This window comes from Oncorhynchus masou, chromosome 13 (assembly GCF_036934945.1).
Source record: "Oncorhynchus masou masou isolate Uvic2021 chromosome 13, UVic_Omas_1.1, whole genome shotgun sequence".
Lineage (NCBI taxonomy): Eukaryota > Metazoa > Chordata > Actinopteri > Salmoniformes > Salmonidae > Oncorhynchus > Oncorhynchus masou.
The window spans coordinates 93,945,456-93,960,121 of NC_088224.1; the positions used below are offsets into that span (position 1 = coordinate 93,945,456).

Consider the following 14,666-nt stretch of genomic DNA (forward strand, 5'->3'; position numbering starts at 1 on the left):
CTCCGAAGAGGAGCACGACCGCGAGGCCGAGTCGTCGTCGTAGTCATCACGCTTCGGGTTGTATTCCTCACCGTCTTCATCTTCCGAAACGTCGTCTTCTTGGTCGACACTGGAGGATATCTGTTCCAGGACCTGAGCCGCGCTGAAACTGCAAGGCGTCGTAGGCGGAGGGCTCACGCTCGGCGGGGTCGTATTCCTCCTCGTCGTCGTCCTCATCATCGTCCTCATCATGGTCCTCATCTTCTTCTTGTTCTTCTTCTACTTCCTGACAATATTAGTAGCCTCTGTACGGCCGGCTTACAGTCGTAGGCGGAGGGCTCACACTCGTCTTCTTCTTCTTCCTCTTCCTTCTTTCTTCTTCCTGACAATATTAGTAGCCTCTCTACGGCCAGCTTACACTGGCCACGTGAATGGGACGAGGCACACGAACGGATGCGGATGCGCGTTGTCGGCCCTGTCTGCTCCTTCGGGCCCTTCGGTCCATCCAGTACGCTTGGCTGGCCTCCCTGTGTGATTGCAACTGAGTTCCACTGAGTTCTTGTGGACAAGTGGTGCCAGGGTCACTCTGACCCAGCCCAGACAGGGGTAGGAGGGTTACAACATACACCTTGCTAAGGCTGCCAGGGTCACTCTGACCCACACATACACGGGGTATTGTAACAGCAACCATACCCAAAAGGCACAATATCCACAACCAAGGGAAGGTAGTGTAGCAGGGGGCGTTTTTAGAATCAATACCCAAACTCACACGGGGCCCAAGGGCAGTATGCAGGGTCACTCTGACCCACACAGACACTGGGGATCAACTCGTAACGCTGCCCGGGGTCACTCTGACCCCGCCCACACAGGGGCGGGAGGGTTACAACATACACCTTGCTGTTTGACTACTATCCACCAGGTGGTAGTGTGGGTCACTATGACCCGGCCCAGACATGGGTAGGAGGGTTACAACATACACCTTGATAAGGCTGCCAGGGTCACTCTGACCCACACAGATACGTGTGATCAACTCGTAACGCTGCCCGGGGTCACTCTGACCCACACAGACACGGGGGATCAACTCGTAACCCTGCCGGGGTCACTCTGACCCGCCGAGACAACGGGAGGGTTATGGACTGTGGAGTTTATCAGGATACAAAATAAACGGAATGGAGCTAAGCACAAGCAAAATCAGAGAGGGAAAACCTGGTTCAGTCTGCTTTCCACCAGGCACTGGGAGATGAATTCACCTTTCAGCAGGACAATAACCTAAATCACAAGGCCTAATATACACTGGAGTTGTTTACCAAGAGGACACTGAATGTTCCTGAGTGGCCGAGTTACAGTTTTGACTTAAATCTACTTGAAAATCTACTGCCAGCCTTCAAAATGGCTGCCTAACGATGATCAACAACCAATTTGACAGATCTTGAAAAATTTAGAAAAGATGAATGGGCAAATATTGTCCAATCCAGGTGTGGAAAGCTCTTAGAGATTTACCCAGAAAGACTCACTGCTGGAATCACTGCCAATGATGATTTTAATATGTATTGACTCAGGGGTTTGAGTACTTATGTAAATGAGATATTTTTACAAACATTTCTAAAACCATATTTTCACTTTGTCTTTATGCGGTATTGTATCTAGATGAGTGAGAAGAAAATAAACATATTTAATCCATTTTGAATTCAGGCTGTAACACAATAAAATGCTGAATAAGTCAACAGCTACTGCATGACTACTTCCTGAGGGCTTTGTATGTAACATATCCAAGAACAAGATGGCTTAGTAGAGTGTATTCATGTCTCTCGGTCTGTCTGTCCGTGTGTGTCTGTCTTGTCTGTCCGTGTGTGTCTGTCTTGTCTGTTCGTGTGTGTCTGTCTTGTCTGTCCGTGTGTGTGTGTCTTGTCTGTCCGTGTGTGTGTGTCTGTCTGTCCGTGTGTCTGTCTGTCTGTCCGTGTGTGTGTGTCTGTCTGTCCGTGTGTGTGTCCCTCTAGGTGTGTCGTGGGAGCTGGCGTACAGTGGTCCAGCCATGGAACATGTGTGTGAGGGGCTGAAGCCAGGCCACTCCTACCAGACCAGAGTTTACTGCATGAGTGAGGGGGGGCAAAGCCCAGTGAGTCACCCTTACTGCACCACACACACACACCTCTGCATGTACTGGGGCGAACAATACACACAGTCCGCGCAGCCACGAGAGCTTTTTGACCAGCCTTGTCTTTCTTCCTGTCTGTGACGTTTCTCATCGTTATATCGTTGTTACTCATGATATAACTAACACAACAAAATAGCTCAATTTCTAGAACTTTCTATTTGCGTGGCTCTTTATGTATATCTTTCTACTTCTATGCCTCTCTCTCTAGCCTTCTATTTCCATGTCTCTCTCTCTAGCCTTCTATTTCCATGTCTCTCTCTAGCATTCTATTTCCATGTCTCTCTCTAGCATTCTATTTCCATGTCTCTCTCTCTAGCCTTCTATTTCCATGTCTCTCTCTCTCTAGCGTTCTATTTCCATGTCTCTCTCTCTCTCTCTTTAGCATTCAATTTCCATGTCTCTCTCTCTAGCGTTCAATTTCCATGTCTCTCTCTCTCTCTAGCGTTCTATTTCCATGTCTCTCTCTCTCACTTTAGCATTCAATTTCCATGTCTCTCTCTCTAGCGTTCAATTTCCATGTCTCTCTCTCTCTAGCGTTCAATTTCCATGTCTCTCTCTCTCTAGTGTTCTATTTCCATGTCTCTCTCTCTAGCGTTTCATTTCCATGTCTCTCTCTAGTGTTCTATTTCCATGTCTCTCTCTCTCTAGTGTTCTATTTCCATGTCTCTCTCTCTCTAGCGTTCAATTTCCATGTCTCTCTCTCTCTAGCGTTCTATTTCCATGTCTCTCTCTCTCTAGCGTTCTATTTCCATGTCTCTCTCTAGTGTTCTATTTCCATGTCTCTCTCTCTCTCTAGCGTTCTATTTCCACGTCTCTCTCTAGCGTTCTATTTCCATGTCTCTCTAGTGTTCTATTTCCATGTCTCTCTCTCTCTAGTGTTCTATTTCCATGTCTCTCTCTCTAGTGTTCTATTTCCATGTCTCTCTCTCTAGTGTTCTATTTCCATGTCTCTCTCTCTAGCGTTTCATTTCCATGTCTCTCTCTAGTGTTCTATTTCCATGTCTCTCTCTCTCTAGTGTTCTATTTCCATGTCTCCCTCTCTCTAGTGTTCTATTTCCATGTCTCTCTCTCTAGCGTTCTATTTCCATGTCTCTCTCTCTAGCGTTCTATTTCCATGTCTCTCTCTCTCTCTGTAGTGTTCTATTTCCATGTCTCTCTCTAGCATTCAATTTCCATGTCTCTCTCTAGCATTCAATTTCCATGTGTCTCTCTCTAGCGTTCAATTTCCATGTCTCTCTCTCTAGCGTTCTATTTCCATGTCTCTCTCTCTCTAGCGTTCTATTTCCATGTCTCTCTCTCTCTAGCGTTCTATTTCCATGTCTCTCTCTAGTGTTCTATTTCCATGTCTCTCTCTCTCTCTAGCGTTCTATTTCCACGTCTCTCTCTAGCGTTCTATTTCCATGTCTCTAGTGTTCTATTTCCATGTCTCTCTCTCTCTAGTGTTCTATTTCCATGTCTCTCTCTCTAGCGTTCTATTTCCATGTCTCTCTCTCTCTAGCGTTCTATTTCCATGTCTCTCTCTCTAGCGTTCTATTTCCATGTCTCTCTCTCGTGTTCTATTTCCATGTCTCTCTCTCTCTAGCCTTCTATTTCCATGTCTCTCTCTAGCATTCTATTTCCATGTCTCTCTCTCTAGCGTTCTATTTCCATGTCTCTCTCTAGTGTTCTATTTCCATGTCTCTCTCTCTCTCTAGTGTTCTATTTCCATGTATCTCTCTCTCTAGTGTTCTATTTCCATGTCTCTCTCTCTCTAGCGTTCTATTTCCATGTCTCTCTCTAGCGTTCTATTTCCATGTATCTCTCTCTCTCTGTAGTGTTCTATTTCCATGTCTCTCTAGCATTCAATTTCCATGTTTCTCTCTCTAGCGTTCTATTTCCATGTCTCTCTCTCTAGCGTTCTATTTCCATGTCTCTCTCTAGTGTTCTATTTCCATGTCTCTCTCTCTCTAGTGTTCTATTTCCATGTATCTCTCTCTCTAGTGTTCTATTTCCATGTCTCTCTCTCTCTAGCGTTCTATTTCCATGTCTCTCTCTAGCGTTCTATTTCCATGTCTCTCTCTAGCGTTCTATTTCCATGTCTCTCTCTAGCGTTCTATTTCCATGTCTCTCTCTAGCGTTCTATTTCCATGTCTCTCTCTCTTGTGTTCTATTTCCATGTCTCTCTCTCTAGCCTTCTATTTCCATGTCTCTCTCTCTCTAGCATTCTATTTCCATGTCTCTCTCTCTAGCGTTCTATTTCCATGTCTCTCTCTCTCAGCTGTGTCATCAGTTCCTCTGCTTCATAATGATGAATGGTTCTAGCAGTAGTGTTCCAGTGGTATCCATGCTATTTCTGGCCCGTCTCTAATACGAGATTGTCGTTCATCTGATTTCTTCATGTGGAGGTTACTAATGATCTTCTTCACGACTCCATTCCCTATTTAGTGGACTACTTAGGACTCTGTTTTAGCCCCTATTGCGCTGGTTAAAAAGTAGTGCACTATATAGGGAATAGGGTGCCATTCCTGGTCCTAAAGTAGTGCACTACGTATGGAATAGGGTGCCAGTCCTGGTCCTAAAGTAGTGCACTATATATGGAATAGGGTGCCAGCCCTGGTCCTAAAGTAGTGCACTATATATGGAATTGGGTGCCAGCCCTGGTCTAAAGTAGCGCACTACATAGGGAATAGGGTGCCATTTTGAATGCATGTCATATGTACGTACCAGACTGCGCGCTGTAATCAGTTAGCCTTGGTCGCATGGTGTAGAAACCTGTGCTAATTGTTAATTAGCCAGATCAGCTGTTGTATGATGATCTCGCTTTAATGGCTCTTATTCATGGCGGCTTAGAGAGACTCCGAGAAACATGACTCACGATGCCAAGCTTTTGTTGTGGTTAAATGTTTTATTTTTGGCGCGGGGGGGGTTGCAGGATAACGTGACAGAACATTCACATGTTGGGTGGCTGTCACAGAAATGGAGATTTAACTGTTACTGTTACTGACACAGCAGATCAACGTGGCAGTCATATGCAGTGTAGTTTAAAATTGTCAATGGATACTGTATTCACCTATTGTTTTTCATCAGTTGTATAATTTATATAGAAATGGGTTTGTAAGGCAGAGAGAAAGGCTGTCCTAACTGTATATTCAGATGGAGGGGTCTTCTATCCAAGTAGAATGTTGTCTTCTAGTTGTGGTGGTGTTTTCTCATCAACATTTTGTTATGTTCCAGCTGTCAGAGACTCTGCAGGTCCAGACTCCCGCGGTGCCCCCAGGGCAGTGCCAGCCGCCCCGCGTGGTGGGCAAGCCCAAGGCCAGAGAGGTGCAGCTACGTTGGGGTGAGTCACTCTGCCATCCCCCCTGCCGAACTACACTCCCACCCCTCTGTCACCATGCCAACCTACACTACCACCCCTCTGTCACCACGCCGACCTACACTACCACCCCTCTGTCACCATGCCGACCTACACTACCACCCCTCTGTCACCACGCCGACCTACACTACCACCCCTCTGTCACCATGCCGACCTACACTCCCACCCCTCTTTCACCATGCCAACCTACACTCCCCCCCCTCTTCTGTCACCATGCCAACCTACACTCCCACCCCTCTGTCACCATGCCAACCTACACTACCACCCCTCTGTCACCATGCCAACCTACACTACCACCCCTCTGTCACCACGCCAACCTACACTACCACCCCCCTGTCCTACACTACCACCCCTATGTCCTACACTACCATCCCTGTGTCACCATGCCAACCTACACTACCACCCCTCTGTCACCATGCCAACCTTAACCGTCACTCTGTCACCATGCCAACCTGCACTACAACCACTTTTTGTGGGCATATTTTATTATCTTTTGGTCCCAGGGAATAACTGGCTTTAATATTATATATGCTATTTTAGCAGACACATTGTGTTGGGGGAGTCTGTTGTCAAGCTGTCTGTTGTCAAGCTGTCTGTTGTCAAGCTGTCTGTTGTCAAGCTGTCTGTTGCCAAGCTGTCTGTTGTCATGCTGTCTGTTGTCATGCTGTCTGTTGTCATGCTGTCTGTTGTCATGCTGTCTGTTGTCATGCTGTCTGCTACCTGAAGGCAGTCTGTTGTCATGCTGTCTGTTGTCATGCTGTCTGTTGTCATGCTGTCTGTTGTCATGCTGTCTGTTGTCATGCTGTCTGTTGTCATGCTGTCTGTTGTCATGCTGTCTGTTGTCAAGCTGTCTGTTGTCAAGCTGTCTGCTACCTGAAGGCAGTCTGTTGTCATGCTGTCTGTTGTCATGCTGTCTGTTGTCATGCTGTCTGTTGTCATGCTGTCTGTTGTCATGCAGTCTGTTGTCATGCAGTCTGTTGTCATGCAGTCTGTTGTCAAGCTGTCTGCTACCTGAAGGCAGTCTGTTGTCAAGCTGTCTGTTGTCAAGCTGTCTGTTGTCAAGCTGTCTGTTGTCAAGCTGTCTGTTGTCATGCTGTCTGTTGTCATGCTGTCTGTTGTCATGCTGTCTGTTGTCATGCTGTCTGTTGTCATGCTGTCTGTTGTCAAGCTGTCTGTTGTCAAGCTGTCTGTTGTCAAGCTGTCTGTTGTCAAGCTGTCTGTTATCTGAAGCCAGAGTGGCCAATGCTAATTTTGTTGTTGATCATTGTAATTATATGTGCTGCTATTTTAGAAATGTATCATCGTAATGAGCATAATCTGGAATGTGAAAAATGAAATAAAAATGAAATAAACTAAACGTGTGTCTCTCCCAGGGCCGCCGTGTGTGGGCGGTGGCAGCCCGGTGTCGGTCTATAGTGTGGAGGTGTGTGGCGCTGGTCCTCAGGGGTCAACAGGTCAAGAGGAGGTCAGGGAGGTGTACCAAGGTTCGGAGGTCGACTGCACCGTGGGTAGTCTGCTGCCGGGACGGACGTACAGCTTCCGCCTCCGGGCCGCCAACAAGGCTGGGGTGAGACGACGACTTGTTTTATCCCATGAATGCTGGGAAAACTGAACTCAGCTCGGTTGGTTCATGAACGATACACGACAGTCTTGGTCAGTGTGTAGGTTTGACGAAATACGTTTCAGGAACTTGAACAAAAAAAGGTGAATTTAGTCTCTGAATATCTCCTCCGTATTTCCTCGATTTCCTGTAAGTTGGGGGCGGCAGGGTAGCCTAGTGGTTAGAGTGTAGGGGCGGCAGGGTAGCCTAGTGGTTAGAGTGTAGGGGCGGCAGGGTAGCCTAGTGGTTAGAGTGTAGAGGCGGCAGGGTAGCCTAGTGGTTAGAGTGTAGAGGCGGCAGGGTAGCCTAGTGGTTAGAGTGTAGAGGCGGCAGGGCAGCCTAGTGGTTAGAGTGTAGAGGCGGCAGGGTAGCCTAGTGGTTAGAGTGTTGGACTAATAACCAGAAGGTTGTAAGTTGCAAACCGCCGAGCTGACAAGGTACAAATCTGTCGTTCTGCCCCTGAACAGGCATTTACCCCACTGTTCCTAGGCCGTCATTGAAAATAAGAATTTGTTCTTAACTGACTTGCCTGGTTAAATAAAGGTAAAATAAAAAATAAAATAAGTTGTGTCACCAAAGAAAGTGTTTGACTGTCACCGTCTAATGAGTATGTGTATTTTGGTTGTGTGTGTGTGTTAGTACGGACCCCTGTCAGAGCATTGTGAGGTGACCATGGGCCCCGGGGCTCCAGAGCCCTGTAAGGCCCCTCACATCACCTGCAAGTCCCCTACTGTGGCTGTGGTCAGCTGGGAGGTAGGCACACAACACCTGTGACTTCTGTTCTACGTGGTTTTGTACTACAACATGAATCATCCTGATAGATCAAAATGGCCGCTTTGTCTGTGTTGAACCAATCAGTCAATGGATCCCATCGTGTTTAACAGTCTCTCACCACAGCTCCCCTGTTGTCTCCCTCTCCAGGCTCCAGCATGTAACGGGGGGGTCGTCTCAGAGTACCGCGTGGAGTGGGGGGCGGCGGAGGGCACCATGCAGGTATGTTTCAGCGGTACCAGCCTCACCCACGAGGTCAAGGGACTGCTGCCTGCCACCAACTACTTCTGCCGGGTTCAGGTGAGTCCAGATTTCTGTTACTATAACGTCCTACTTTCTATCTACATTTGAGTCCAGACAGCAGTACAGAAAGGTTACCCGGTACTATCTCTCTGTCACAAGTAGTGCTGCCCGCACAAAACTATATTATTTTGATACTGAGATTTTATTGCGATTTGATGTTTCAAGCATATTGCTGACCATATTTCTGCTGCGGAGAGACGACAGAGAGAGAGAGAGATGAGAGAGATGAGAGAGAGAGAGATGAGAGAGATAGAGATGAGAGAGAGAGAGATGAGAGAGAGAGAGATGAGAGAGAGAGAGATGAGAGAGAGAGAGAGATGAGAGAGAGAGAGAGATGTGAAAATGAGTTTTGATCAGTCAGGGAAATTAAAGTGCTGAAAACACGTTGATTAACTATTTTAAAAGACGATGGAGAACGAGCTATAGAGCTACAGAACGAGCTATAGAGCTACAGAACGAGCTATAGAGCTACAGAACGAGCTACAGAACGAGCTATAGAGCTACAGAACGGGCTATAGAGCTACAGAACGAGCTATAGAGCTACAGAACGAGCTATAGAGCTACAGAACGAGCTATAGAGCTACAGAACGAGCTATAGAGCTACAGAACGAGCTATAGAGCTACAGAACGAGCTATAGAGCTACAGAACGAGCTATAGAACAAGCTACAGAACGAGCTATAGAACAAGCTACAGAACAAGCTACAGAACAAGCTATAGAACAAGCTATAGAACAAGCTATAGAGCTACAGAACAAGCTGGAGAACAAGCTATAGAGCTACAGAACAAACTATAGAGCTACAGAACAAGCTACAGAACGAGCTACAGAACGAGCTACAGAACGAGCTACAGAACGAGCTATAGAACGAGCTATAGAACTAAATATAGGGGAGATTTTGTCCCAGGTCCAGCTGACTGCGCTACTCAACGCTACCTACAGGAGCAATCAAACATACTTAGTGTCTTTCTCAATGAGTAGTGTGCGCAGAGTAGTGTGCGCAGAGTAGTGTGCGCAGAGTAGTGTGCGCAGAGTAGTGTGCGCAGAGTAGTGTGCGCAGAGTAGTGTGCGCAGAGTTCTGGTGTTGTATTAAAGATATCTCCTCTACACCAGGGTCATCTGGTGTTGTATTGATGCCATGTTGTAGCGGTTAGTTGTTTCTGTTATTGCTGTTCAAGGTAGCGAGCTAGGTTTGTAGCTCGGCCATCTAACCAGCTAACACGCAAAGCATTCTCCAACAGGTCTGTCAGTTGACTGTCTTCCACCCCCATGGGATTCAGACTTCAGCTGCCTCCATTTACGGGCTGATCTCTGTTTTAAATGTAAAAAAAAAGTTAGTTTTTTTAAAGTGTTACTTATCTTGATTAGATAAGTATTCACACCCCTGAGTCAATACATGTTAAAATCATCTTTGGAAGCGATTACAGCTGTGAGTCTTTCTGGGTATATCTCGAAGAGCTTTCCACACCTGGATTGTATAATATTTGCCAATTTTTCTTTATGAAATTATACAAAACTCTGTCAAATTGGTTGTTGATCATCTTGATTGAATCCATTTTATATTCAGGCGGTAACACAACAAAGGTGGAATCGGTTAAGGAGTGTGAATATTTTATTAAAGCACTTATTAACCACTAGGCTACCCTGCCTCCCCAAATACTATATTTGTTTGGGTTTGTTGCGGTCAATTTGCAGTTTCCAAATTATTTATTACCATGTTCAGGCCCCCTGACCTTCCGCTCAAGATAAAATTGTTCCTTTGCTAAATGTGATTGGGGACCCCTGATCTACAGTAGGCACCACACAGTGAGGAGTTGGAGGCAGAGCTGGAAACTGGTGTCACTACCACCTAGTGGTCAGGAGTGGTCATTACAACTATACATTTGGTTCCCAAGCTGCTAAGGATAGACAACACCTTAGACACAGATACACTATGTGACCAAAGCTATGTTGACACCTGCTGGTCACACATCTCATTACAAAATCAGGGTCATTAATATAGAGTTGCCCCCCCCTTTGCTGCTCTTACAGCCTCCGCCCTTCTGGGAAGGCTTTCCACTAGATGTTGGAACATTGCTGCTATAACAGCCTCCACTCTTCTGGGAAGGCTTCCCACTAGATGTTGGAACATTGCTGCTATAACAGCCTCCACTCTTCTGGGAAGGCTTTCCACTAGATGTTGGAACATTGCTGCTATAACAGCCTCCACTCTTCTGGGAAGGCTTCCCACTAGATGTTGGAACATTGCTGCTATAACAGCCTCCACTCTTCTGGGAAGGCTTTTCACTAGATGTTGGAACATTGCTGCTATAACAGCCTCCACTCTTCTGGGAAGGCTTTCCACTAGATGTTGGAACATTGCTGCTATAACAGCCTCCACTCTTCTGGGAAGGCTTTCCACTAGATGTTGGAACATTGCTGCTATAACAGCCTCCACTCTTCTGGGAAGGCTTTCCACTAGATGTTGGAACATTGCTGCTATAACAGCCTCCACTCTTCTGGGAAGGCTTTCCACTAGATGTTGGAACATTGCTGCTATAACAGCCTCCACTCTTCTGGGAAGGCTTTCTACTAGATGTTGGAACATTGCTGCTATAACAGCCTCCACTCTTCTGGGAAGGCTTTCCACTAGATGTTGGAACATTGCTGCTATAACAGCCTCCACTCTTCTGGGAAGGCTTTCCACTAGATGTTGGAACATTGCTGCTATAACAGCCTCCACTCTTCTGGGAAGGCTTTCCACTAGATGTTGGAACATTGCTGCTATAACAGCCTCCACTCTTCTGGGAAGGCTTTCCACTAGATGTTGGAACATTGCTGCTATAACAGCCTCCACTCTTCTGGGAAGGCTTTCCACTAGACGTTGGAACATTGCTGCTATAACAGCCTCCACTCCTCTGGGAAGGCTTTCCACTAGATGTTGGAACATTGCTGCAGGGGACTTGCTTCCATTCAGCCACAAGAGCATTAGTGAGCTTGGGCACTGATGTTGGGCGATTAGGCCTGGCTCGCAGTCAGCGTTCCAATTCATCCTAAAGGTGTTCGATGGGGTTCAGGTCAGGGCTCTGTGCAGGCTAGTAAGGTTCTTCAAATACCGATCTCGACAAACCATTTCTGTATGGGCCTCGCTTTGTGCACGGTGGGGGGCATTGTCATGCTGAAACAGGGAAGGTTATTCCCCAGACTGTTGCCACAATGTTGGAAGCACAGAGTCGTATAGAATGTCATTGTATGCTGTAGCGTTAAGATTTCCCTTCACTGGATCTCATCCACCAAACTTTACAGTTGGCACTATGCATTGGGGCAAATAACGTTCTTCTGCCATCCTCCAAACCCAGATTCTTCCGTCGGACTGCCAGATGGTGAAGTGTGATTCATCACTCCAGAGAACACGTTTCCACTGCTCCAGAGTCCAATGGCGTTGAGCTTTACACCACTCCAGTCGACGCTCGGCATTGCGCATGGTGATCTCAGGCTTGTGTGCTGTTGCTCGGCCATGGAAACCCATTTCATGAAGCTCCCAATCAACAGTTCTTGTGCTGATGTTGCTTCCAGAGGCAGTTTGGAACTCGGAAGGGAATGTTGCAACCGAGGACAGATGATTTTAACAAACTTCAGCACTCTGTTTTCTCGTTCTGAGCTTGTGTGGTCTACCACTTTGCAGCTGAGCCATTGTTGCTCCGAGATATTTCCACTTCACAATAACAGCACTTACAGTTAACCGGGGAAGCTCTAGCAGGGCAGAAATGTGACTAGTTGGAAAGGTGGTATCCTATGACGGTGCCACGTTGAAAGTCACTGAGCTCTTCAGTAAAGCCATTCTACTGCCAATGTTTGTCTATGGAGATTGCATGGCTGTGTACTCGAGTTTATACACCTGTCAGCAACAGATGTGGCTGAAATGGCCAAATCCAGTTATTTGAAGGGGTGTCCACATACTTTTGTATATATAATGTAGCTAGTATCTTCCGATTACATCAACCCAAATCCAGGGAAAAAATAGGAAACTGACAAAGTCCTGTTGTCACATTCTGGCAGTGAAGACGGACTCCTTGTGTCACGGCATTAAGAACCTGTGTTTCTTCTGTAACATATCAAATCTCTCCCCTTTCCCCAGGCTGTGAACGTGGCTGGCGTAGGTCTGTTCAGTGAGGCTGTCCTCTGTCAAACTCCTCCTTCTGTACCTGCGGCCGTTAGCAGTGTCCATGCCCTCAAAGAGGCGGAGCTACGGGGATACCACACCTCCACAGACCAGGAGGAAGAGGAGGAGGAGGAAGAGGAGGAAGATGGACCCCCCACGCCTCCTCTCTACTCACCCTCTACTTGTCTAGGTCAGTTTGGTTTGTCATTGTTTTGTTTGTCTTGTTGAATGTTGTAAGGCCTCATTGGGGCCAATATATATATACACAGTACCAGTCAAAAGTTTAGACTCCTACTCATTCAAGGGTTTCTCTTTATTTTTGCTATTTTATACATTGTAGAATAATAGTGAAGACATCAAAACTATGAAATAACGCATATGGAATCATGTTGTAACTAAAAAAAAAGTGTTAAACTAAATCAACATATATTTTATATTTGAGATTCTTCAAAGTAGCCACCCTTTGCCTTGATGACAGCTTTGCACAAGCTTGGCATTCTCTCAACCAGCTTCATGAGGTAGTCACCTGGAATGCATTTCAATTAACAGGTGTGCCTGGTTAAAAGTTCATTTGTGGAATATCTTTCCTTCTTAATGCGTTTGAGCGAATCAGTTGTGTTGTGAAAAGATAGGAGAGGTATACAGAAGATAATTGGTCCATATTATGGCAAGAACAGCTCAAATAAGCAAAGAGAAATTACATTCCATCATTACTTTAAGACGTGAAGGTCAGTCTACTTATTTTCCTCCATAATTTGCAAATAAATTCATTAAAAATCCTACGATGTGATTTTCTGGATTTTTTTTCTCATTTTGTCTGTCATAGTTGAAGTCTAACTATGATGAAATTTACAGGCCTCTCTCATCTTTTTAAGTGGGAGAACTTGCACAATTGGTGGCTGACTAAATACTTTTTTGCCCCCACTGTATGTGTTATTTCATAGTTGTGATGTCTTCAGTATTATTCTACAATGTAGGAAATAGTAAAAATAAAGAACAACCATTGAATGAGTAGGTGTGTCCAAACGTTTGACTGGTTCTGTGTGTATATATATATATAATTCAGATTCCAAGAACACAGGATGAGATGTTACTATCCGTTGTGCAAGCACTTCCAAGAGTTAATAAACAGTGAACGTGGTGAAATTTGGGGAGCGCATCGTCAGTAGTGTACCTTTGGTTCCTAGGGTGTTTCGGCCTTTCACACTATACACCCTCCCCAAAGGCGGCCAGCGACAGGGTGATCAATCCTACGCTTGCGTCCCATTCCCAATATATATCCCAATATATATCTATATATATATCCCAATGCCCCAGGGCAGTGATTGGGGACATTGCCCTGTGTGTCTGGTCACTGAAGATCCCATGGCACTTATCGTAAGAGGAGGGGTGTTAACCCTGGTGTCCTGACTAAATTCCCAAGCTGTCCCTCATACCATCACGGTCACCTAATCATCCTCAGCATTCGATTGGTTCATTCCTCTCCCCTGTAACTATTCCCCAGGTCGTTGTTATAAATGAGAACGCGTTCTCAGTAAATTTAGCTGTTCAAATAAGGGTTTAATAAAAATGAATCCGTGTGTTGTTGCAGACGTTCCCAAAGTAACTGGGAAACAGTTAATTGAATTGAAATGGGATTGAGAAGCACCATATAATATTCTAATTCATGTTGTTATTGTAGCTGTTGGTTGGGAGCCGCCATGTGACCACGGGGCTGAGATCTCCTCCTACCTCATAGACCTGGGAGAGAGACAGTCCATCTCTGTCGGACCAGTCACCAAGTATATCATTCAGCATCTGCAACCGGACACCAGCTACAGGTACACACACACACACACACACACACACACACACACACACTACACACTACACCAGCTACAGGTACACACACACACACTACACCAGCTACAGGTACACACACACACACACTACACCAGCTACAGGTACACACTACACCAGCTACAGGTACACACACACACACCCACACACTACACCAGCTACAGGTACACACTACACCAGCTACAGGTACACACATACACACACATACTACACCAGCTACAGGTACACACATACACACACATACTACACCAGCTACAGGTACACACACACACTACACCAGCTACAGGTACCCACACACACACACACACACACACACACACACACACACACACACACACACACACACTACACCAGCTACAGGTAGACACCACACACACACACTACACCAGCTACAGGTACACACACACACTACACCGGGTGTACACACACACCACACACCACCAGGTGCACACACACACCACACACCACCACACACTACACCAGGTGCGCACACACACCACCACACACTACACCATGTGCACACACAC

General features: G+C 46.1%; 1 protein-coding gene across 1 annotated transcript in view; it reads left to right on the forward strand.

Moving 5' to 3' along the window:
* Positions 1-14,666, forward strand: part of fndc3a (fibronectin type III domain containing 3A) — a 138,992-nt gene that overhangs the window by 96,475 nt on the left and 27,851 nt on the right. Inside the window, 7 exon segments of the mRNA XM_064985412.1 lie at positions 1,977-2,095; positions 5,348-5,453; positions 6,863-7,056; positions 7,729-7,842; positions 8,011-8,160; positions 12,277-12,490; positions 13,982-14,120. Coding sequence (XP_064841484.1) covers positions 1,977-2,095; positions 5,348-5,453; positions 6,863-7,056; positions 7,729-7,842; positions 8,011-8,160; positions 12,277-12,490; positions 13,982-14,120 — 1,036 coding nt within the window.